Source organism: Gadus chalcogrammus, chromosome 8 (genome assembly GCF_026213295.1).
Source record: "Gadus chalcogrammus isolate NIFS_2021 chromosome 8, NIFS_Gcha_1.0, whole genome shotgun sequence".
Classification (NCBI taxonomy): Eukaryota; Metazoa; Chordata; class Actinopteri; order Gadiformes; family Gadidae; genus Gadus; species Gadus chalcogrammus.
In genome coordinates this window covers 11409471-11433142 of record NC_079419.1, presented here as the reverse complement: position 1 = coordinate 11433142, position 23672 = coordinate 11409471, and the positions used below count along the sequence as shown (strand labels likewise).

Here is a 23672-nt window from a genome sequence, read left to right as displayed (position 1 = left end):
ACCTCATCACCACCACCTCATCACCACCACCTCATTACCATCACCTCATCACCACCACCTCATCACCACCACCTCATCACCATCACCTCATCACCACCACCTCATCACCACCACCTCACCACCACCACCTCACCACCACCTCATCACCACTACCTCATTACCATCTCATCACCACTACCTCATCACCACCACCTCATTACCACCACCTCATTACCACCACCTCATCACCACCACCTCATCACCACCACCTCATCACCACCACCTCATCACCACCACCTCATTACCATCACCTCATCACCACCACCTCATCACCATCACCTCATCACCATCACCTCATCACCATCACCTCATCACCACCACCTCATCACCATCACCTCATCACCATCACCTCATCACCACCACCTCATCACCACCACCTCATCACCACCACCTCATCACCACCACCTCACCACCACCTCATCACCACCACCTCATTACCATCACCTCATCAACACCTCATCACCATCACCCTATCACCTCATCAACACCACCTCATCCCCTCATCACCATCACCTCATAAACAAATCATTTCATGACCACCTCATAACCACATCACCTCATCACCATCACCTCATCACTATTAGTGAACAATGGGTCAGAGACCCTGACCAGTTTATAGTGTCTTAAGACTCCTTTTCCCATGATGCTCTCTGTTTCCAGGGAGACCGTGGCGTTCCAGGCCCTGCTGGCTTCATCGTGAGTTTAGAGATCACGCACACACACACACACACATACACACATAGGCACACGCATGCTCACGTTCACGCACACACACACACACACACACACACACACTCAGCGTGTGTTACTCACTTGTGACCCTCTGTTTGTTTTGTTTCAGGGGCCCATCGGTCCCCAGGGCCTCAAAGGAGAATACGGCTTCCCCGGGCGACCGGTGAGTGACAGCAGAGGATATCGAGGATATAGTATAGAGGATATATAAGATATATAGGATATAGGTGGAGGATAAAGAGGACATGGTATAGGGGATGTAGTATAAAGGATATAGTATAGAGGATAGAGAAGCTAAAGAGGATAGAGAAGATTGAGAGGATATAGTATAGAGGATACAGAGGATATAGAGGATAACGTAATGAGGATATAGTGTAGAGGATAGAGAGGATATAGTATAGGGGATATAGAGGATATAGTATAGAGGATATAGGGGATAAAGTATAGAGGATATAGTGTAGAGGATATAGCGGATATAGTGTAGAGGATATAGAGGATATAGTATAGAGGATATAGCGGATAAAGTATAGAGGATACAGAGAATATATTATAGAGGATATAGTGGATATACTGAATATATAGGATATAGCGGATATAGTATAGAGGAAAGATAGGATATTGTATATAATATAGATGATAGAGTATAGAGGATATAGTATAAAGGTGTGTGAGTGTGTGTGTGTGTGTGTGTGTGTGTGTATGTGTGTAGGGCCGTCCCGGGTCGTCTGGTAGGAAAGGCGACAAAGGAAACTCTTCAGGACCTCCAGTAAGAAATCAATACTATTAATTATACTATTCACTAATGTCAATATAATTAATCCTATGATCAATTATGTCAATCAATAAGGTAAATTATTCCCTCTCTCTCTCCCCCCAAGGGTCGCCCTGGCCCCCCTGGTCCACCAGGAAGAGTTCTGGTGCTGAACGGAGTGAGTGAGAAGGTTCTCGTTTGCTGTGACTGTAAGATAAGCTACCGCTAAGATACACTAATGCTAGGCAGGCTACCGCTAAAATACACTTATGCTAGGCACGCTACCGATAAGATAAATTATGCTAGGCAGGCTACCGCTAAGATACAGTAGTGCTACGCAGGCTATCCCAAAGATACACTAATGTAAGGCAGGCTACCGCTAAGATACACTAGATGATAATCAAAGCCACTGTCGATTTTCTCAATGGTGTGTGTGTGTGTGTGTGTGTGTGTGTGTGTGTGTGTGTGTGTGTGTGTGTGTGTGTGTGTGTGTGTGTGTGTGTGTGTGTGTGTGTGTGTGTGTGTGTGTGTGTGTACTAGCAGACAGGTGTTAGAGTAGCTGCAACAAAAGGAGAAAAAGGAGATGAAGGAAAACCTGGAGAGACAGGTACACTCACACATGCACGCACGCAAGCAAGCAGGCACGTACACACACACACACACACACACACACACACACACACACACACACACACACACACACACACACACACACACACACACACACACACACACAAAAGAGGCCAATGATGTCATAATGATGATTCCTGTCCTCTTTCTCTGCAACAGAATCCCTGTTTACTGATACAGTGTTGGTGAGTCTCTCTCTCTCTCTCTCTCTCTCTCTCTCTCTCTCTCTCTCTCTCTCTCTCTCTCTCTCTCTCTCTCTCTCTCTCTCTCTATGCTGCTCTATTCAGTGTTGTTTCTCCCTCTCTCTCTCTCCCCAGGGTGCTGAGGGAGAGCTGGGCTACAGGGGGGTGAAGGGCGAGAAGGGCGACACCGGCTCCACGGGTCGGCCCGGAGCCCCGGGGCGCCCCGGGCAGGTGGTGAGTTCAAGTCAAACACGCCCAACCAGGACCAGGCCATGAACTCTGCAGCGGTCTGTAAAGGTCTTGCTTTGAGGTGACTGAAAAGTACCGGTCTGTAAAGCAGCGGTCTGTTAAGCAGCAGTCTGTACAGCAGCGGTCTGTAAAGTAGCAGTCTGTATAGTAGCGTTCTGCAAAGCAGCGGTCTGTAAAGTATTGTTCTGTACGGCAGCGGTCTGTAAAGTATTGTTCTGTACAGCAGCGGTCTGTACAGCAGCGGTCTGTAAAGTAGCGGTCTGTATAGTAGCGTTCTGCAAAGCAGCGGTCTGTAAAGTATTGTTCTGTACGGCAGCGGTCTGTACAGCTGTGGTCTGCAAAGTTGTGGCCTGTGAATTAGCGGTCTGCAAAGCAGCGGTCTGTAAAGTAGAGGTCTGTAAAGTAGCTGTCTGTAAAGTAGCGGTCTGTAAAGGTCTGTAAAGCAGCAGTCTGTCAAGGTCTTCAAAGCAGCAGTCTGTAAGGGTCTGTAAAGGTCTATGAAGTAGCATTCTGTAAAGGTCTGTAAAGCAGCAGTCTGTAAAGGTCTGTAAAGCAGCAATCCGTAAATTAGCAGTCAGTTAAGCATCTGTCTGTAAGGGTCTGTAAAACAGCAGTCTGTAATGGTCTTAAACGGTATGTAAAGTAGCGTTCTGTATAGGTCTGTAAAGCAGCAGTCTGTAAAGGTCTTTAAGCAGAAGTCTTTAAAGGTCTGTAAGGCAGCGGTCTGTAGGGTATGTAAAGTAGCAGTCTGTTAAGTCTGTAAAGTAGCAGTCTGTAAAGGCCTGTAATGCAGTGGTCTGTAAAGCAGCAGTCTGTAAAGGTCTGTAAAGTAGCGTTCTGTAAAGGTCTGTAAAGCAGCGGTCTGTAAAGTAGCAGTCTGTAAAGTTCTTAAAGGTACATCTCCCTCCAGGGTCCGAAGGGGGAGTGCACGGTGGGCCCTCCAGGACCGGCCGGAGAGCCAGGTCATCCCGGGAGTTCAAGGTCCGGACGGCCTGGCCCCAAGGGACCCCCCGGCCCCCCCGGCCCCCCGCCTGCTTATGGAGCAGGTAGCCTTCAATTCAATCCATGTCAAGCTTTATTGGCACAGCGACATGTCCACTGTGAACAGCAGTAAAATAAGAACATTAATCATCTATCAACACAACCTGACCAAATGTATGTTGTTATTGACAGCTGTCAACATCCCCGGACCCCCCGGACCCCCCGGACCCCCTGGATCCCCCGGGGCCAAAGACCTCTTCAGCCCAGTGAGTCACACTCACACACAAAAACACTCACAAACTCAAACTCGCACTCAAATATTAATGTTCTGTTTGTGTGTGTGTGTGTGTGTGTGTGTGTGTGTGTGTGTGTGTGTGTGTGTGTGTGTGTGTGTGTGTGTGTGTGTTTGTGTGTGTGTGTGGGTATGTGTGTGTGTGTGTGTGTGTGTGTGTGTGTGTGTGTGTGTGTGTGTGTGTGTGTGTGTGTGTGTGTTTATGTGTGTGTGTACAGGTGAGGTCATACCAGACGCTCCAGGCGCTGTCCCGGGAGGGGGAGGGGCTGAGGGAGGGCAGCCTGGCGCTGGTGTCGGAGAGCGGGGAGTTGTACCTGCGGACGCTGAGTGGCTGGCGGCCCCTGCTGGTACGGCTGAGTAGCTGCAGCTCATTAAGGTTAATGATAACGTTAATGAGCCTTTATGAGGGTCTGTCAACTGTCTTGTGTGTGTTTATATGTGTGTGTGTGTGTGTGTGTGTGTGTGTGTGTGTGTGTGTGTGTGTGTGTGTGTGTGTGTGTGTGTGTGTGTTTGTGTGTGTGTGTGTGTGTGTGTGTGTGTGTGTGTGTGTGTGTGTGTGTGTGTGTGTGTGTGTGTGTGTGTGTGTGTGTAGCTAGGCCAGTTGCTCCAGTTGCCCGCAGACAGCCCCTCCTCTCCTCTCAGCAGATCAGCAGCACGAAGAGCGAGGACACACACTCCTAGCCAGGTACACACACACACACACACACACACACACATGCACACACACACAAACACACACAGAGGCAGGTACACACATACATACACACACACACACACACACACACACACACACACACACACACACAGCCATGTACACACACGCACACAGAAAATATGTAATGATGACAATTCAATTCAAAGAACTTTATTCTTCCGTTTGGAGCTTCACATGTGGAGGAGCAGCAGGGCGTGCCCATACCCAATAATACATACAATAAACAAACACACACGCACACACACACACACACACACACACACACACACACACACACACACACACACACACACACACACACACACACACACACACACACACACATACACACACCATCAGCTCACACTAGACATATGGCAGATAAATAATCTTTGCTAAGCCTAGTGAATGGATAGTACCTCCATAGTGGAGGTACAATAAATAATAGTTATAAAAGAGTCTGGGTGTTAAAAAAGAGTGGAGACGGTCCAAATTATTATGGATGCCAGGGCAAAGCTTGACAGGGCTCTATTTGTCTTTAATGTAGGGGCTCTGTATCTGTGGCCTGAGGGTAAGAGGCAATTCTGGATGTGTAGAGCATGTGTGATGTCCAAGGTGATTTGTGCTGCTTTTTGCTTGGTCCTTTTGTTGTTTATACTGATGAGTGATTCCTGCTGTTGTCCAATTATTTTGCTGCTCAATTTAGCTGATTCTGTTTAGTGGGTTCCTATGGATGTTGGACAGTGCTCCAAACCAGGAAGTGATGTTAAAGGTTATTAAGGATTCAATGAAACATCTGTAGAATGCTATCAGAACGGATTGGTGGCCCTGGAGTTCGCGAAGGAAAAAGAGACGCTGCTGGCACTTTGAGTGGATTTTTTCAGCATTTGTTTTGAAGTTGAGTTTGTGGTTGATTATTGTCCTAAGCTATCTATATGTGTCCACCCTTAGCGGGTTGTCAGATTGGGAAAGGTGGAGGGGGCCTTACGGAACTCTATCATTAGTTATTTTGTTTTGGTGATGTTGAGATCAAGGCAATTCTGCCTGCAACAGTCTGAAAAAGTGGCCAACTCAGACTGTAACTGATCTTATGCGTTGGTGGAGTCCATGATGACAGTGTCGTCAGAATACTGGATGTATGTAATGTCTGAGTTTATGCTTCTGCAGTTGTTGGTGTAGAGTGTGTAAAGAACTGGGGAGATGACAGAGCCCTGTGGAGCACCTCTGAAGATCCTTCTGAATGTGCTGAGGCGGTCGAAACTCTCTCGCTGGTGTCTGCTTGGTGTCAGACACTCGCTGGTGTCAGAAATGAGAGCACCCAGCTCGCATGGCCCGGCATCCTAGCAGTGAGCTCCTCCATTAGCTTCTCCAGCTGCTGTGTGTAGTCCAATTTCTCAAACCGGCAGTAGAACTGGTTATGGTTCTCTGCCATGTCAATGCAGTCTTTTGCCCCGGTGGTGGGTGAGCTGAGTTGTCATTGGGGAGACCAGCTAGGGTTTTGACACCTTGCCAGGCATCTCTTGGCTTACCCTCCAGAAAGATTTTCTCAACCCTCTCCTTGCATTCCCTCTTCGTTGCTTTAAATTGTTTATTGAGTTTGGACTCAATTTTATTTCCGGAGAGGATTGAAATTTTATGGCGCAGGTGGAGAGACGCTCTCCACCTGCGCCATTACAGCCCCACAAAAATGCTTTACGACATGTCATGTCATACCATGTCGTGTGTGTGTGTGTGTGTGTGTGTGTGTGTGTGTGTGTGTGTGTGTGTGTGTGTGTGTGTGTGTGTGTGTGTGTGTGTGTGTGTGTGTGTGTGTGTGTGTGTGTGTGTGTGTGTGTTAGGAGCTGCAGGAGTCCAGTAGAGGGTACCAGCCCAGCTACAACCTGCTTCCCCAGACCGTCTCTGCAGTACCTGGGGTACACACACACACACACACACACACACACACACACACACACACACACACACACACACACACACACACACACACACACACACACACACACACTAACACACACACACACACACACACACACACACACACACACACACACACACACACACACACACACACACACACACACACCAATCAGTTCATGAAGGTGAATCTGATCCCAATACTATCCATTTACTGTTCTGATTCTCCTCCTCCTCCCCCCCTCCCCTTCCTCCCCCCTCCTCATCCTCCCCCCTCCTTCCCTCCCACCTCCTCCATCTCCCATCCCCCTCCTCATCCTGCTTCCCCTCCTCCTCCTCCTCCTCCTCCTCCTCCTCCACCTCCTCCTTCCCTCCCCCCCAGCTCCGCCTGGTGGCTCTGAACTCCCCCCTGCGTGGCGACATGCGGGGGATACGGGGGGCCGATTTCCAGTGCTACCAGCAGGCGCGAGCGGGGGGGCTGACCTCCACCTACCGGGCCTTCCTATCCTCCCACCTCCAGGACCTAGCAACCATCGTCAGGAGGAACGACCGCCACCACATGCCCGTCGTCAACCTCCATGTAGGCCCAGGATACCAGATTAGACTAGACTAGATGATTCCAGATTAGAGATGATACCAGATTAGACTAGACTAGATGATTCCAGCCAGATTAGACTGGATGATACCAGATTGGACCGGATTAGACTAGATTTGACGATTCCAGATTAGACTAGATTATACCAGATTAGACCGGATTAGACTAGACTAGTTTAGATGATCCTCTAAACTAGTCTAGATGGTCCTCTCCTCTCCTCTCTGCTCTCTGCTCTCTCTTCTCCTCTCTCTTCTCTCCTCTCCTCTCCTCTCCTCTCCTCTCCTCTCCTCTCCTGTCCTCTCCTCTCTCTGCTCTCTGCTCTCTCCTCTCTTCCTCTTCTCTTCTCTCCTCTCCTCTCCTCTCCTCTCCTCTCCTCTCCTCTCCTCTCCTCTCCTCTCTCCTCTCTGCTCTCTCCTCTCTCCTCTCTCCTCTCTGCTCTCTCCTCTCTCCTCTCTTCCTCTTCTCTCATCTCCTGTCTCCTCTCCTCTCAGGGGGAGGTTCTGTTCAGCAGCTGGGCGTCAATCTTCTCAGGGAATGGGGGCGTGTTTAACCCTGCCACGCCCCTCTACTCCTTTGACGGCCGTGACGTCCTGACCGATCCGGCATGGTGAGTCTGATGCTCCTCCTCTCCTCTCTCCTCCTCTCAACCTCTCCTCTCTTTCATTCGCTTCTTCTCTTTGGCCGACTGATTCTGACCATATTCTGCTCTCTCTCTCTCTCTCTCTCTCTCTCTCTCTCTCTCTCTCTCTCTCTCTCTCTCTCTCTCTCTCTCTCTCTCTCTCTCTCTCTCTCTCTCTCCAGGCCAGAGAAGCAGGTGTGGCATGGTTCGAGTGTGGTGGGCGTGCGAGCCACGACTAGCTACTGTGAGGCGTGGCGGGCGGGCGACCGGGAGGTCACAGGCTACGCCTCCCTTCTACAGACGGGCCGCCTGATTGGTCAGCACAGCCGCTCCTGCTCCACCCCTCTGGTGGTCCTCTGCATCGAGAACACCTATGTAGCAAACGCACCCCCACCCAGCAGGGCCTGAGGGGCGTGGCTACTACCACAGGGCATGTTTAGTACGGGGTTGGGGTTAGGGGCAGATGTTACTGAGGGGGCGGGGCCAGGGTATAAAAGTAGTAACTGCCAGAGGGTGATCGGAGGAGGTCATGGGGGAGTCAGGAGAGACTAGGGGGGGTGGGGGAGGTCATGGGGGTGGAGGAGGGGCTAGGGGGTTTCATATGTTAGATGAAACTAGTTTTTATTTGACTTCCTCTCATTTTGTATTACACGTGTAAAATTACTTTGATCAAAACTGAGTTCCTCTTCACATTCCTACAAGATATGATTGATTGTTATTGATACCTTATTGATACCCCAATCCTAGAGTTGTTTCTATTTGATCAATTCTGCCCCACATTTCATTCGTTGTGGATGTAGTATTTTTGTAGCTGATGTTTAGGGTATTTGTATGCTATTATTTTTGCGTATTATTGCTCTCTGTGTGGTTTGAGTTGTTTTAGGGAGTCCGTGTCAACAATCACCAGTTTACATTTTTTCCCTTGATATAAGGTCTTAAGGTAATTAAAGATGATGAAGCCTGAGTCCCTCTTCAGAATCCACCACATCACGTTATGGTGGAATACTGAAGATGGTCCCAGCATACTGAACACAGCTTTGTGTGCATTATTAAATACTTTTCAGTATTATTAAACACTGTGCAGCGTTATTCAATGCTGTGCAGTATTAATCAATACTATTCAGTATTTTTAAATACTATTCAGTATTATTAAATACTTTGCAGTATTATTAAATACTATTCAGTATTATTAAATCCTGTGCAGTATTATTAAATACTATTCAGTATTATTAAACACCATTTAGCGTCTCTTAAAACGTTTCAGGATTATTTAATGCTTTTGAATATTATCCAATTCTTTCCAGCATTTTTAAATACTTAAATCAACAAAATTCTTCTCTTAATTTATGTTTTAGGTGCACAGAATCTGAACAGACATATTTTTTCACTATGAATTCTGAATTGTTGAGTTTTCTATTTATGCAAGTTTTGATTCTAGTTATGATCCTATTTGTTCTGAGGTCAGGAGAAGCTAAGATGATGAGGAGGAGAAGCTGAGATGTTGAAGAGGAGAACAAACTTCTATTCACTGACTCTGAATTAAAGTCTGATTTCATTTTCTAAACCAGGTCTCTCCTTTATTGGGTCTTCACAGTGTATCTGTGGATGCCTTTTGTCGTGGTTCGGTGTTATTCTTTTGACCTTTAGGTATTCCTTTAAAGGGACACTGTGTAATAATTGTAGTTTGCATTCAAACGAATAGTGCTCTCAGCGCCTCGCTTTTTCAAATGTGCGTTGCTACCTGGTTGCAACTACGGTAGGCGGTATGTGCCAAGAAGCTATGACAACATGTCTTCCAATACTATCTTATCGAGTTTTATTTCGGGTGATGAGCCACGTTATTTCAAACAAACTTCAAACTGAATTGAATCATTCGTTTAATTAGTCTGATCATGTATGAGTAATTAATCCTTGAGCAAGGTAGTGAATTATGTTGCCATGTTCATAAAGTGTTTAATTGGTAATATTACTATGTCGTAGTCTAGCTGATAGCATCAGTTAACAACTTGACACACAATGATTTTATATTTTTTTGTTGATATAGCAGCATATATGCTGCTATATAGAAGAAAGCAGGGAACTTCATCGCCCCCCCAAGAAAAACATAAAAAGAAAGCACAGACATGAGAAAAAAGAGACAAATACATTCCAGTGGGCGAAGAAGAACAATTCTGAGACAATGATAAAATACTATTTAGTGAAACATTGAAAAACTCAAAAATTTGCCATGAGTTCCTGCAATTTGAGTGTTTTTTTGAAGAGTGTTCCAGGCGGAGGGAGCAGAGTACATGAAGCCCCTCTTCCCAAACCCAGTATGAGTTCTGGGGACTGAGGTGGATAAAAAAGTCCAGAGAGCGCAAACTGTATGATGAATTTGATATAAAAGTGAGGTAGGTGCAGAGATATGAAGGGAGTAGTCCAGTAATTGCTTTGCAAATGAAGGTTTACCGGTGAAGAAGCCTGCGAGCTGACAAAGACAGCCAGCCTAATTTAGAGTACAGGGTGCAAATGGGTGAGAGATTTACAGCCGGTAATGAATCCTAAAGCACAATGATATGTAGCATCCAGCATATGCAGTGAAGTAGAGCAGGCATTCTTGTATAGTACATCACCATAGTCTAATAATGGAATAAAAGTAGCAGCAAAGCCTTTTTTTTAGAAACAAATGAAAAACTGGATTTATGGATGAAATAAAAGCCCAGTCTCACTTTTAGTTTCTTTGCATTATTACATTATTACTGTGGTGGCCAGCTCGGGCCTGGCTTATATTTGGGGTGGCACTGGATTGTCAATGGGGGGGGGGGGCAATTTTGAGTGCAATATTTATTCATAATGTCAAAGTATAACACTTTGAATAAGAATAATAAGTCAACGTTAGATCAAACTAATAGTGCATATATTTCAGCTTTCTTTAAAACGTTTCTCATCGTCATCCGCTTATCCGGGGTCGGGTCGCGGAGGGAGCAGCTCAAGCAGGGGGCCCTAGACTTCCCTTTCCCGGGCCACATTGACCAGCTCTGACGGGGGGATCCCGAGGCGTTCCCAGGCCAGTGTTGAGATATAATCTCTCCACCTAGTCCTGCAGACCATTTCTGTTCAGGATTATTATTATTTATTTTTTTCAGACTCGGGGGGGCCAGCGGGGTGGCCAACCTCTGACCAGGGGGGGCCTGGCCCCCATGTGGCTGCACCCCTGAGAACACGTCATGAGCTTGAGAAGGGAGGCGGCTGGGTGAGGGGGTGAGTGAGGACCTCCAGACAGAAGCCCTCCTCTGGGACTGATGACCTCTGAGACTTAAGACCTCCTCTGGGACTGAAGACCCCCCTGTCGCAGGACCAGCAGATCCACCAGGTGAGCAGCAGAGTCCACAGGTACCTGGACCAGTACTAGAGTTAACAGAGCCTAGAACACCCAGTCTCCCTGAGGCCATGAGGACAACAGACCAGGAACACACCAGACTCTTTATTCACTCAGTCATCAGGTAAGAACGACTCTTTATTCACTCAGTCATCAGGTAAGAACCAGACCCTTTATTCACCCAGTCATCAGGTAAGAATCACTCTTTATTCACTCCTTCATCAGGTAAGAACCAGACCCTTGATTCACTCATTCATCAGGTAAGAACCTGATTCTTGATTCACTCATTCACCAGGTAAGAACCAGACCCTTTATTCACTCAGACATCAGGTAAGAACCAGACCCTTTATTCACTCCGACATCAGGTAAGAACCAGACCCTTTATTCACTCAGACATCAGGTAAGAACCAGACCCTTTATTCACTCAGACATCAGGTAAGAACCAGACCCTTTATTCACTCAGACATCAGGTAAGAACCAGACCCTTTCACTCAGTCATCAGGTAAGAACCAGACTTTTTATTCAGTCAGTCATCCAGGTAGAGGAGCGACGCCGCCGCCGCAAGGAGGGCCATCACCGTCGCCATGGCAGCACCTAGGAGACACACACAGGTGGAGACAGGTGAGACAGGTGAGAATGGTCGGTTGAGACAGGTGAGTCTGGTCAGGTGAGTCTGGTCAGGTGAGACAGGTGAGTCAGGCGAGTCTGGTCAGGTGAGTCTGGTCAGGTGAGTCTGGTCAGGTGAGTCTGGTCAGGTGAGACTGGTCGGGTGAGACAGGTGAGTCTGGTCAGGTGAGACCGGTCGGGTGAGACAGGTGAGTCTGGTCAGGTGAGAAAGGGAAGACAGGTAAGACCGGTCAGGTAAGACTGCTCAGGTGAGACAGGTGAGTCAGGTGAGTCTGGTCAGGTGAGCCAGGTGAGAGGTGTTTACCAATGTAGCTCCTCCCCTGTGGCTTCAGGGGCGGGACCACGGCCGCCTGTAGCTCTGACCTCTGAACGCCCTCTGATGGAGACAGTGAGGAGGGGTCATGTACATGATATATGATCGCTTATACAAGATACATGATATAACATATTATGATATAACATTATATGTATTACATATATTTTATATATTAAATGATATTATATTATATATTTTATATTGTATATATAGCATTAGATATATTATATATTAATATTACATTATATATTTTATGGTGTGATGAAGAAACCCACCGGTTGGTGCTGGTTGTGTCTCCACGGTGACCGCCTCCTCTTCCTGTGTGTGGTCCAGGTCTTCCTGTCTTACCTCCAGGTCGAGGATCTCCTTCAGACGGTCCAGAACCTCAAGCGGCCCCTCATCACTGAACCGGTAGTCACACACACCCACACCCAGCCCCCGCAGGGGGCACATCACCCGCGTGGGGAGAGAGAGCCTGTCTGAGAGAGAGAGAGAGAGACTGTCTGTGTGCGCGTGTGTGTGCGTGTGCGTGTGTGTCTGTGTCTGTGTCTGTGTCTGTGTGTGTGTGTGTGTGTGTGTGTGTGTGTGTGTGTGTTTACCTCTCTCCTGGGTCTCCATCAGCTCCTCCAAGACCATGTTGAGCCTCAGGGCCACGGTGGAGAGCAGGTCCCTCTTCAGGGCCTAACACACACACACACACACACACACACACACACACACACACACACACACACACACACACACACACACACACACACACACACACACACACACACACACACACACACACACACACTCTCTGAGTCCTCAGGACCACCTGCTGACAGACTACTAATCCTACCCCGTCAAACAGGCAGGCAGGTAGTGACAGACATACAGATAGTGACAGACGGACAGGTACCTTCTCTGCCAGCCTGGCGGTGGGCTTGTTGCCATGGAGATAGGCTCTAGTGTGGACCGCCCCTCTCAGCACGACCCTCCCCCCAGAGGCCCCCACCTGGGAGACCTGCTCACCTGGACACACCTGGACCACACCAACTGCGTTAGATTTTTGTGTGCGTGCGTGCGTGCGTGCGTGCGTGCGTGCGTGCGTGCGTGCGTGCGTGCGTGTGCGTGCGTGTGCGTGCGTGTGTTCTAACCGGTGTGGTCAGTATCTGGGCTTGGAGGGATTGCTTCACATTCCGCTTCTGAAACACAACATAAAAAATATTACACAACAGACACACAATATATAACACTATGGAGGTGGTGTTATAGGAGGTGGTGTAGGTGGTGTTATTTAGGGTGGAGGTGGTGTTAGGTGGTGTTCTGGTGGTGTTAGGTGCTGGTGGTGATACGGTAGTGGTTATGGTGCTGGTGTTATGGTGCTGTAGGTGGTGCTGTAGGTGGTGCTGTAGGTGGTGCTATAGGTGGTGCTGTAGGTGGTGCTGTAGGTGGTGCTGTAGGTGGTGCTGTAGGTGGTGCTGTAGGTGGTGCTGTAGGTAGCTTACCGTCGGTCCTGTGAGTTCTGTGTCCTCTGAGATCTTTCTCCCGTCCAGCAGAAATGTTCCTCTCTCTATCTGCTGGGCCCACAGCTTCAGTCCCTCCTGAACACAACACACCACGATGTACAACAACACACCGTAACACACCGTGATGTACAACAACACACCGTAACACACTGGAATGTACAACAACACAACACACCACGATGTACAACAACACACCGTAACACACCGTGATGTACAACAACACACCGTAACACACTGGGATGTACAACAACACACCGTAACACACTGAGATGTACAACAACACACCGTAACACACTGGGATGTACAACAACACACCGTAACACACTGTGATGCACAACAACACACCGTAACACACTGGGATGTACAACAACACAACACACTGGGATGTACAACAACACAACACACCACGATGTACAACAACACACCGTAACACACCGTGATGTACAACAACACACCGTAACACACCATGATGTACAACAACACACCGTAACACACCGTGAAGTACAACAACACACCGTAACACACTGGGATGTACAACAACACAACACACCATGATGTACAACAACACACCGTAACACACTGTGATGTACAACAACACAACACACCATACCGTAACACACCATGATGTACAACAACACAACACACCATACTGTAACACACCAGGATATACCATAACACAACACACCATACCGTAACACACCTTGATGTACAACAACACAACAGAACATACAGTAACACACTATGATATACCAAACCACAACACAACATACCGTTACACACCATGAACCACAACATCAGGTGTGTCTCTACCTGCAGACTGGTCTCCAGGTCTCCCGGTCGGGCCCCTCGGGGGGGCAGTGAGACGGGTATTTCCACTTCCACACAGCTCCACACCATTGGCCAGGAGCCACACACCCCTGATTGATACCTCCAATCAGCTGGCTTGGCTGTGCTCTGAAACAGCCAATCACAGTGCCTGATACATTGATGTCATTTTGACATCAATGCAACATGTAAAATGACATTGATGTGTCATTTTACATGTTGCATCAGTACACATTTAAACAAATGTTGTTCACAAATAACAATTTAATAACATAGAGACAGAGGACAGACGGATCACCTTGGGGTCTCTCACGTCGAAGGTTCTACAGAAGGTTCTGATCAGGTATGTTAAGGAACATTGCAGACATTAAATACATCAGCTATACACTATCCACAGATATAGTGACCTATCACTTAGACCTGATATCCAGGTAACACTCTAGGAGGTAGAGGATACTTCCTGGTGGTGGAGTTGACGTGCAGGGTGACGCGCTCGCTGATGTCATCATCCCCACTCAGCCACAGCAAGTCCCTGGAGATGGACTTCTGCACCGCAAACACCAGCTAGACACACACACATTTATTATGTCATTATGTATTGTGTGGGTGTTTGCGTGTGTGTGCGGCTGTGTGTGTGTCTGACCTGTCTGAGTGTGATGAGTGTGTCTTTGGCTTCAGCATCGCTGATGTAGAAAACTCCCAGTACAGACAGCCCCCCTGGCAACATCCGGGACACCTAGCAACACACGGCACTGTCACATAGCAACAAGCATCCTGGAAACCAAGCAACACACGGTACTGTCACATAGCAACAAGCATCCTGGACAAATAGCAACACACGGGACTGTCACATAGCAACAAGCATCCTGGACACCTAGCAACACAGGCCACTGTAAAATAGCAACAAGCATCCTGGACTCCTAGCAACACATGGCACTCTCACATAGCAACAAGCATCCTGGACACCTAGCAACACACGCCACTGTCACATAGCAACCTGCAACCCCACATAGCAACCAGCCCCATGTTCACCTAGCAACCCAATGACATCTGACCCCTACTTGACCTTCCGGCCCCCCGGGGCCACAGGGCGCGGGCTCACCTGGCGGGCGTGCTCGTTGATCCACTCCATGTCCAGTGTGTCCCGAGGGCTGGGGGTCAGGGGACACGCCTCTCTCTGGGGGGTGCGCGTCGCCATGACAACAAAGTCCCTCTGGGCAGAGCTCTGAAATCCATTAAGATGCCAAGATGAAGACTAGCATGTACTATATATAAATGTGTCAATAGTGAGGTTGTTAAACCTTATTGTAACTAGCCTAGTATAATAGACTATTATTAATTGTGTTTTGGACTATTATTGTATGGACTATTATAGTATTCATTATAGACTTAATGTATGTATCATAGACTAGGGTTATTGTCTGTATTAGACTATCATAGACTATCAACCTTTTAATCATTGTCTGAATGACTAAAAGGTCGAAGGAGCTGTCACTCAGAGCTCCAGAACAGGGAGGAGAGGACCTGTCCGAGGAGCAGGCCGGTCAGAGGACTGGAGGAGCAGAGGGAGGAGCAGAGGAAGGAGAGGTACCTGTCCGAGGAGAAGGCCGGTCAGAGGACTGGAGGAGCAGAGGGAGGAGAGGTATCGCTCCACCGCCTCCTCCACCATGTAGCCGCGACCCATCAGGCTGCTGCTGGCAGTGATACACACAGCTCAATACAATGCTACACAATACTACACGATACACAAAGATCACTACAATACTACATAATACACACAGCTCAATACAATACAACACAATACTACACAAGACACTACAGCTCAGTAAAATACACCACAATACACACAGCTCAATACAATACAACGAAACACACCACACCACAGCACCACAACACAGAACAGTTCAATACAACGCAATGTTCTCCCAAAGGAAAATTATTGAAATAGTTAGAAGTGTGAGGACAGGGGAGCAGAGAGACGAAATAAGAGACAAAGTTGACATCTAAAGACCACTTATTGATCTGTCTCCTTTAGCGGGTTATCAGGTTCATAAACACCTCGCACACCAGGCAGACGCTTAATAACTGAAGGTGAGATGTTCATTCATGTTTTAATACAGGGGCTCACCTTAATGTTCACAGCTGCTATAAGCTACGTTGACAGAGCGACTAAACTACCTCTCCCAAAATGCGCTGCGCCTTGAAATCGAGATGAACTACATCTCCCGAGATTCATTGTGTTCTGACGTACTTCCGTTACACTTTTCTGCTAGCCCACGTCGGCTAGCTGGTGTCTATCGGATCTTTATTCATCCCTCTGTGCAGGGAGAGTACTACAGAGTCCCAGTGTTGTCTGTTGGGGTGACTGGGAACGTTGGGAGTGTTGGGGTGACGGAGCGGTGGTCTGTGGGAGCGTTGTGGGGTCCCCGGGCTGTAAGATGTCGGCCGTGCTGCTGGAGGTGCTGGAGCGCGCGGAGCTCAACAAGCTGCCGCGGGGCGCGCAGACCAAGCTGGAGCGCCACTTGACGGAGCTGCGGACCCAGCACGAGCGGCTCCGAGCCGACTGCGGTTAGCATCACAGCTAGCTCCGTGATAGCATCACAGCTATGTTAGCTATAGCTAACTTTTATAATACTGTTGTCTGTTAGCATCACAACTAGCTCCCATATAGCATTCTAGCTATGTTACCTGTTTGCATCACAACTAACTCCCATATAGCATCCTAGCGTTGTGAGCTAGCCCCTGTCAGACTGTGGTAGGCTGTCAGACCAGCAGAGCTGCGACCCGACGGACCAGGTTCTCCTCATGGTCTATAGACCAGCAGAGCTTTGACCAGGTTCTCCTCATGGTCTGTAGACCAGCAGAGCTGTGACCAGGTTCTCCTCATGGTCTGTAGACCAGCAGAGCTGTGACCAGGTTCTCTTTAGGGTCTGTAGACCAGCAGAGCTGTGACCAGGTTCTCCTCATGTCCTGTAGACCAGCAAAACTTCGATGTGGAGAAGCGTCTGACAGAGAGCCAGGAGCAGTTCCTCTCAACCGCCAGAGATCTGCAGACTGTGAAGGAGGAGAACAGCCGACTCAGTCAGTACCTCACTCTCCTCTTGGGTTTGAACAGTTATCAGTGTGTGTATGTGATACAGTAACAGTTGTGTGTGTGTGTTCAGATGAGGAGCTGGTCACCCTGAAGGGCATCGAGGGGGCGTCGACAGATGGCAAACCACCTGAGCAGGTGAGATGCAGTGTGGTTCCCATGGTAACTAGAGGATGTGCTCAAGAGAGCCCATTGACTCCTCTGACCTGAGTCAGATTACACAACCAACGGCTGGATGTAGGCACAGGGAATGGACGGGTGGTCGCCCATCAATCATCAGTCACTAACACTGCCACGCTCACTCGGCAGATTGACACGTTACTTCTTAGTAGGCCCATAACCACCTACCCACCAAGTTAGAGCCTATCCATGCCCAGCTCTGAGACCACACACCTCCCTCCCCACCTCCCTACCTGTGTGACCTGCGTCCTGTCCCCCCAGACGAAGGCCAAGCATGAGATCGAGGCGGAGAGGCGGGAGCTGGCCCGTCAGTTGGAGAAGAGGACCCAGGAGCTGGAGCACCTGACAGGTGAGGACCTTCTCACACACCTCACAGGCTCTAGAGGCAGGAGGTTGTGTTTTTTACACTGTTGTGTGTCTCTAGAGGATGTGAGGCTTCTGAAGGAAAGGCTGGCAGAGAGCAACAGGGTGAAGATGGAGGTCCAGTTGAAGCTGGATGAGATCCAGTCTTCAGAGGCTTCTATCCAGGTACCTGCTGCACACACTACACACCGCACATAGTATACAAACACTGCTGCACACGCATTACACAACCTTGCAAATGTGTGTGTGTGTAGGGCCGTGAGAGGCGTGTGGTGCAGGAGAAGCAGCTGCTGCAGCAGCAGACTGAGAGGCTGAGCGCTGAGCTGAAGACCAAGACAGAGGAGCTGCTGTCCTCCGCCAGGGAGAGGGGGCAGGAGACCCTGGAGCTACGCTGCGCCCTGGACACCACCACGGAGCAGGTAACTTGGGGGGTAGCTTATCCAGTGCTGCCCTGTCCCAGGTCATTAGAGATAATCCTCGTGGTGGTACAGGTCTCTCCTCCATGGTGGTAATGGTCTCCCCTCCCCAGGTCAGCGGTCTGCAGGGTCAGCTGGCCGCCCTCAGGGAGGTCAGCGAAGGCCACCACAGGCGGGCGGAGGACCTTAACAACAAGTTGAAGCAGGTAACCAGCGACAGTGAAGGAGCAGCAGTGTGTGTGTGCGTTTGTGTTGTGTGTCCCTGCAGTGTGTTTGTGTTGTGTGTCCCTGCAGTGTGTTTGTGTTGTGTGTCCCTGCAGTGTGTTTGTGTTGTGTCCCTGCAGTGTAAGGAGCAGCAGTGTGTTTGTGTTGTGTGTCCCTGCAGTGTGTTTGTGTTGTGTGTCCCTGCAGTGTAAGGAGCAGCAGTGTGTTTGTGTTGTGTGTCCCTGCAGTGTAAGGAGCAGCAGTGTGCGATGGAAGCGAAGTACCGTAATGAACTCAACGCGCACATCAAACTCTCCTCCCTCTACAAGGTAATGACCAACACCTCTACTCTATATCACTAGTCCTCTAAACCAACCTCTACTAGACCTCTAACCTAACCTCTACTAGACCTCTAACATAACCTCTACTAGACCTCTAACCTAACCTCTACTAGACCTCTAACCTAACCTCTACTAGACCTCTAACATAACCTCTACTAGACCTCTAACCAAACCTCTACTAGACCTCTAATCTAACCTCTACTATACATCTACCCTACCTCACTAGTCCTCTAACGTAGCCGCTACTCTCCATCACTAGTCCTCTAACTTCTACATCACTAGACCTCTAACGTAACCTCTACTCTCCATCACTAGTCCTCCAACCTAATCTATACTAGTCCTCCAACCTCTACTCTCCATCACTAGTCCTCTAACCTAACCTATACTAGTCCTGTACTCTCCATCACTAGTCCTCTAACCTAACCTATACTAGTCCTCTACTCTACATCACTAGTCCTCTAACCTCTACTCGCCATCACTGTTCCTCTAACCTAACCTATACTAGTCCTCTACTCTACATCACTAGTCCTCTAACCTCTACTCGCCATCACTGTTCCTCTAACCTAACCTATACTAGTCCTGTACTCTACATCACTAGTCCTCCAACCTCTACTCTCCATCACTAGTCCTCTAACCTAACCTATACTAGTCCTGTACTCTCCATCACTAGTCCTCTAACCTAACCTATACTAGTCCTCTACTCTACATCACTAGTCCTCTAACCTCTACTCGCCATCACTGTTCCTCTAACCTAACCTATACTAGTCCTGTACTCTACATCACTAGTCCTCTAACCTCTACTCTCCATCACTAGTCCTCTAACCTCTACTCTCCATCACTAGTCCTCTAACCTCTACTCTCCATCACTAGTCCTCTAACCTCTACTCTCCATCACTAGTCCTCTAACCTCTACTCTACTCTCCATCACTAGTCCTCTAACCTCTACTCTCCATCACTAGTCCTCTAACCTCTACTTTACTCTCCATCACTAGTCCTCTAACCTCTACTCTCCATCACTAGTCCTCTAACCTCTACTCTCCATCACTAGTCCTCTTACCTCTACTTTACTCTCCATCACTAGTCCTCTAACCTCTGCTCTCCATCACTAGTCCTCCAACCTCTACCTGTAGTAAATGGGTCTACTCCTCTCACGCTGCATGTGGTGTGTCCTGCAGGGGGCAGCATCTGAATCTGAGGACAAGAACCAGGAACTGGGCCGGGCGGTGGAGGAGCTCAGCAAACTGGTCAAGGACTCTGGAGAGGGTGAGACAGCGACTAATGAGAGAGACTAAATGATACAAATACCTGTATCTGATCAAGTGAAACTAACCTGAATGTGCACCAGGTGTGGTGGTTAATTGGTTAATGGATGGCTTCAGTGGTTAACGGTGTCTCTATTGCCATAGCAAATAACGCGCTGCAGAAGAAGCTGTCTGAGGGGGAGGAGCTGAGGACTCGTCTGCAGGCGGAGCTTAAAGAGAAGATGAAGAAGATGGAGAAGGAGGTGGAGAACGCCTCCATGAAGGCAGCGAGCAAGCAATGCTGTATGTACACTATCTCCGTTTGTCTGTCTGTGTTATGGCTCATTGTCTAGGCGCAACCATGAATGGAAAGACACGAGAATTCCTGAAAAGTGGGGGTTTTATTCAGGTTTCCACATAAAGTCATACAAGACTCAAACGGCCAAACAATTATTGTCTCGCGCAGGAGACAAAAGGAAGAGGTGGCAATGCTTAAGCCCAACCACAAATCTTCGTGTTGAGAGAGAGACTTCCTCCGGATTCTGGTCTGCTTAAGTAGCCTACCCCACCAGGTGTAGCCAACAATTTCCAATTGGCAGGTGGAAGCAGGGCGAAGCCAGAAAATAATCCACAAAACCTAATAGGACCAGCGGGGAGTGCTAGAGTGCATATACAAACTAAACAAAATAAAGAGACACGCACACACAGTGTTCCAGGTGTGTTGACTCTGTATGTGTTCCAGGAGTGTTGACTCTGTATGTGTTCCAGGAGTGTTGACTCTGTATGTGTTCCAGGTGTGCCCTCCCTGACTGAGGAGCAGCTGGACTCCATGTGTCCGTCAGCAGCAGCCATCGCTGAGATAGTGAAGCCGGGGATGAAGTTCTTTGAGGTGAGACCCCCCCCGCCCCATTACTCATATAGGACTCCTATAAACACAGCTATGTAGAACTGTGTATATAGCTCTCTATATACACAGCTATGTAGAAATCTGTGTACATCGCACTATAAAACTTTCTATAAAACTGTATCTATCTCTATCTCTACGCGTGTCTCTATGCAGCTGTACAACACGTTCTCCAGTCCCAGCTCTCTCTATATAACTGTATCTAGCTCTATAATGTGTATCTAGCTCTATAATGTGTATCTATCTATGCAGCTGTACAACGCATTCCCCAGTCCCAGCTCTCTCTATATAACTATCTAGCTCTATAATGTGTATCTAGCTCTATAATGTGTATCTATCTATGCAGCTGTACAACGCATTCCCCAGTCCCAGCTCTCTCTATATAACTATCTAGCTCTGTAATGTGTATCTAGTTCTGTAATGTGTATCTATCTCTATGCAGCTGTACAACGCCTTCTCCAGCGCCCAGTCCCAGCTGCAGCTGGAGAAGCAGGAGTCGCGGAGGGTGAGCCGGGTGCTGGATGAGATCGTCCAGGAGGTGGAGTCCAAGGCGCCGGTCCTGAGGAGGCAGAGGGAGGAGTACGAGGCGCTGCAGAGGTCCATGGCCTCGCTGTGCAACAAGCTGGAGCTGGCCCGTGACGTGAGGACCTTGATGCATTATAGAAGATGGCTAACAGACCATATACGCCTTGTAACAAGCTGGAGCTGGCCCGTGACGTGGGGACCTTGATTCATTATAGAAGCTAGCTAACAGACCATATACGCCTTGTAACAAGCTGGAGCTGGCCCGTGACGTGAGGACCTTGATGCATAGAATGGATACATGGATGGATGGGTGAACAAACAAGCGTGTGTTTCTGATGACCTCAGGAGATCCACGGTCTGCAGAAGGAGAAGGAGGAGGTGAAGCAGCACTGCAGTGATCTGGAGAAGGAGAAGCTGAGGACAGAGAGACAGTTGGAGGACACTTCTACCCAGGTAGGAGACACTGAGGACACCTCCTTCATAACCATGTCCTCTGTACATCTCGCTCATACACCCGTCTTTATATATCTATAGCTCTATAGATTCAGTAGATATAGATGTATTGTATAAAGCTCTCTGGTGCAGCATGCTAACCACAGCGGTGCCCTCCCAAGCTGTGCTCCCTGCTGGTGGAGAAGGAGCAGCAGAGAGGAGTCCGGGTGACCACGGAGGAGGACGCCACCTCCTCAGACATCTCCAGCTCCTCGGAGGTGGTCAGCCCGCGCCACATCTCCTTCAGCAGCGTCAAGGAGCTGCAGACGCAGAACCAGACCCTCTTGGGCCAGCTGAGAGGCCTGGAGGAGGAGAGGGACCGGCACACCGTCCAGATCACATCCTCACGGTAGCACAGTTAACCAGATCACCTCCTCACTGTTACCCAGACCACATCCTCAGGGTAACACTGTTAACCAGTTCACATCCTCACGGTATGACTGTTAACCAGTTCACATCCTCACGGTAGCACAGTTAACCAGATCACATCCTCACTGTTACCCAGACCACATCCTCAGGGTAACACTGTTAACCAGTTCACATCCTCACTGTTACCCAGACCACATCCTCAGGGTAACACTGTTAGCCAGATCACATCCTCACTGTTACCCAGACCACATCCTCAGGGTAACACTGTTAACCAGATCACATCCTCACGGTATGACTGTTAACCAGATCACATCCTCACTGTTAACCAGATCACATCCTCAGGGTAACACTGTTAGCCAGATCACATCCTCACTGTTACCCAGACCACATCCTCAGGGTAACACTGTTAACCAGTTCACATCCTCACTGTTACCCAGACCACATCCTCAGGGTAACACTGTTAACCAGTTCACATCCTCACGGTATGACTGTTAACCAGATCACATCCCTACTGTTAACCAGATCACATTAAGGCTCATCTCGTCTTTTTTCCTGTCCCACCTCTCCCCTCCAGGGTTAGTGAACTGGAGGTCAGGGTGGAGCAGCTTCAGAAGGAGGTGGAGCAGCTGAGGGAGCAGAGGAACCAGCAGAAGCAGCTGGCTGACTCAGGCTGCAGACAGAGAGACATGTACCGCATCCTGCTGACCCAGAACACTGGCTACAGCCTGCCCCCCCACGGTAACTCATACTACTGCCCTAATACTAACACTATACACCCCCCCCCCACGGTAACTCATACTACTGCCCTAATACTAACACTATACACGCCCCCCCCCACGGTAACTCATACTACTGCCCTAATACTAACACTATGCACGCCCCCCCCACGGTAAATCATACTACTGCCCTAATACTAACACTAATACTACAGCCTCCCCCCCCCCCCTACGGTACACACTACACTGAGACTATTACTGCTAAACTACCCTAGCACTACACTTTAACGACACTAATCCTCAACCACTGCTGGCTGCTACTCTGTCTACTACTGAGTCTCTCTGGTGTCCAGGTACAGAGGCCTCTCCCCAGCCAACTCCACCTCGCACGCCCATTCCTGCTACTCGTTCTACCCCCCAGAGACCTGCTGCTACTGAGTCGGCACAGATAGCCCACGCCAAGGCGGCCCTGAAGCAGGTACTGTAGTCTCTCTACCACCCTCCCTCTCTCTGGG

The 23672-nt window shown here is 48.7% G+C and overlaps 3 protein-coding genes across 5 annotated transcripts in view; 2 read left to right on the top strand and 1 right to left on the bottom strand.

The window, feature by feature from the left end:
• col15a1b (collagen, type XV, alpha 1b) overlaps positions 1-8118 on the top strand; it is a 31481-nt gene extending 23363 nt beyond the window's left edge. Inside the window, exons 29-43 of the mRNA XM_056597523.1 lie at positions 700-735; positions 881-934; positions 1481-1537; positions 1650-1700; positions 2066-2129; positions 2312-2337; positions 2470-2568; positions 3494-3629; positions 3757-3830; positions 4075-4203; positions 4449-4541; positions 6389-6463; positions 6847-7044; positions 7551-7666; positions 7861-8118. Of these exons, the coding sequence (XP_056453498.1) occupies positions 700-735; positions 881-934; positions 1481-1537; positions 1650-1700; positions 2066-2129; positions 2312-2337; positions 2470-2568; positions 3494-3629; positions 3757-3830; positions 4075-4203; positions 4449-4541; positions 6389-6463; positions 6847-7044; positions 7551-7666; positions 7861-8086 (1434 nt within the window). The 3' untranslated portion in view covers positions 8087-8118. The remainder of the gene's footprint in view (positions 1-699; positions 736-880; positions 935-1480; positions 1538-1649; positions 1701-2065; positions 2130-2311; positions 2338-2469; positions 2569-3493; positions 3630-3756; positions 3831-4074; positions 4204-4448; positions 4542-6388; positions 6464-6846; positions 7045-7550; positions 7667-7860) is intronic.
• Positions 8119-11131: 3013 nt separating this feature from the next.
• odr4 (odr-4 GPCR localization factor homolog) lies at positions 11132-16551 on the bottom strand. The gene is made up of 14 exons (XM_056596216.1): positions 16444-16551; positions 15907-16006; positions 15418-15540; positions 14959-15051; positions 14773-14879; positions 14614-14650; positions 14301-14444; positions 13470-13565; positions 13119-13166; positions 12881-13003; positions 12579-12660; positions 12255-12458; positions 11968-12039; positions 11132-11630 (listed from the first exon to the last, which is right to left on the bottom strand). The coding sequence occupies exons 2-14, from the start codon at positions 15997-15999 to the stop codon at positions 11563-11565; spliced, it is 1290 nt and encodes a 429-aa protein (XP_056452191.1). The 5' UTR covers positions 16000-16006; positions 16444-16551; the 3' UTR covers positions 11132-11562.
• A 4-nt stretch (positions 16552-16555) lies between these two features.
• The window catches only part of LOC130387205 (nucleoprotein TPR-like), a 33672-nt gene continuing 26555 nt past the window's right edge, over positions 16556-23672 (top strand). For all 3 annotated transcript variants that reach the window (XM_056596215.1, XM_056596214.1, XM_056596213.1), the window contains exons 1-16: positions 16556-16883; positions 17292-17396; positions 17480-17544; positions 17848-17935; positions 18011-18114; positions 18204-18368; positions 18479-18571; positions 18818-18898; positions 20086-20173; positions 20317-20454; positions 20946-21040; positions 21498-21695; positions 21926-22033; positions 22195-22421; positions 23016-23179; positions 23511-23635. In XM_056596215.1, coding sequence (XP_056452190.1) covers positions 16754-16883; positions 17292-17396; positions 17480-17544; positions 17848-17935; positions 18011-18114; positions 18204-18368; positions 18479-18571; positions 18818-18898; positions 20086-20173; positions 20317-20454; positions 20946-21040; positions 21498-21695; positions 21926-22033; positions 22195-22421; positions 23016-23179; positions 23511-23635 — 1974 coding nt within the window. In that variant the 5' untranslated portion in view covers positions 16556-16753. The remainder of the gene's footprint in view (positions 16884-17291; positions 17397-17479; positions 17545-17847; positions 17936-18010; positions 18115-18203; positions 18369-18478; positions 18572-18817; positions 18899-20085; positions 20174-20316; positions 20455-20945; positions 21041-21497; positions 21696-21925; positions 22034-22194; positions 22422-23015; positions 23180-23510; positions 23636-23672) is intronic.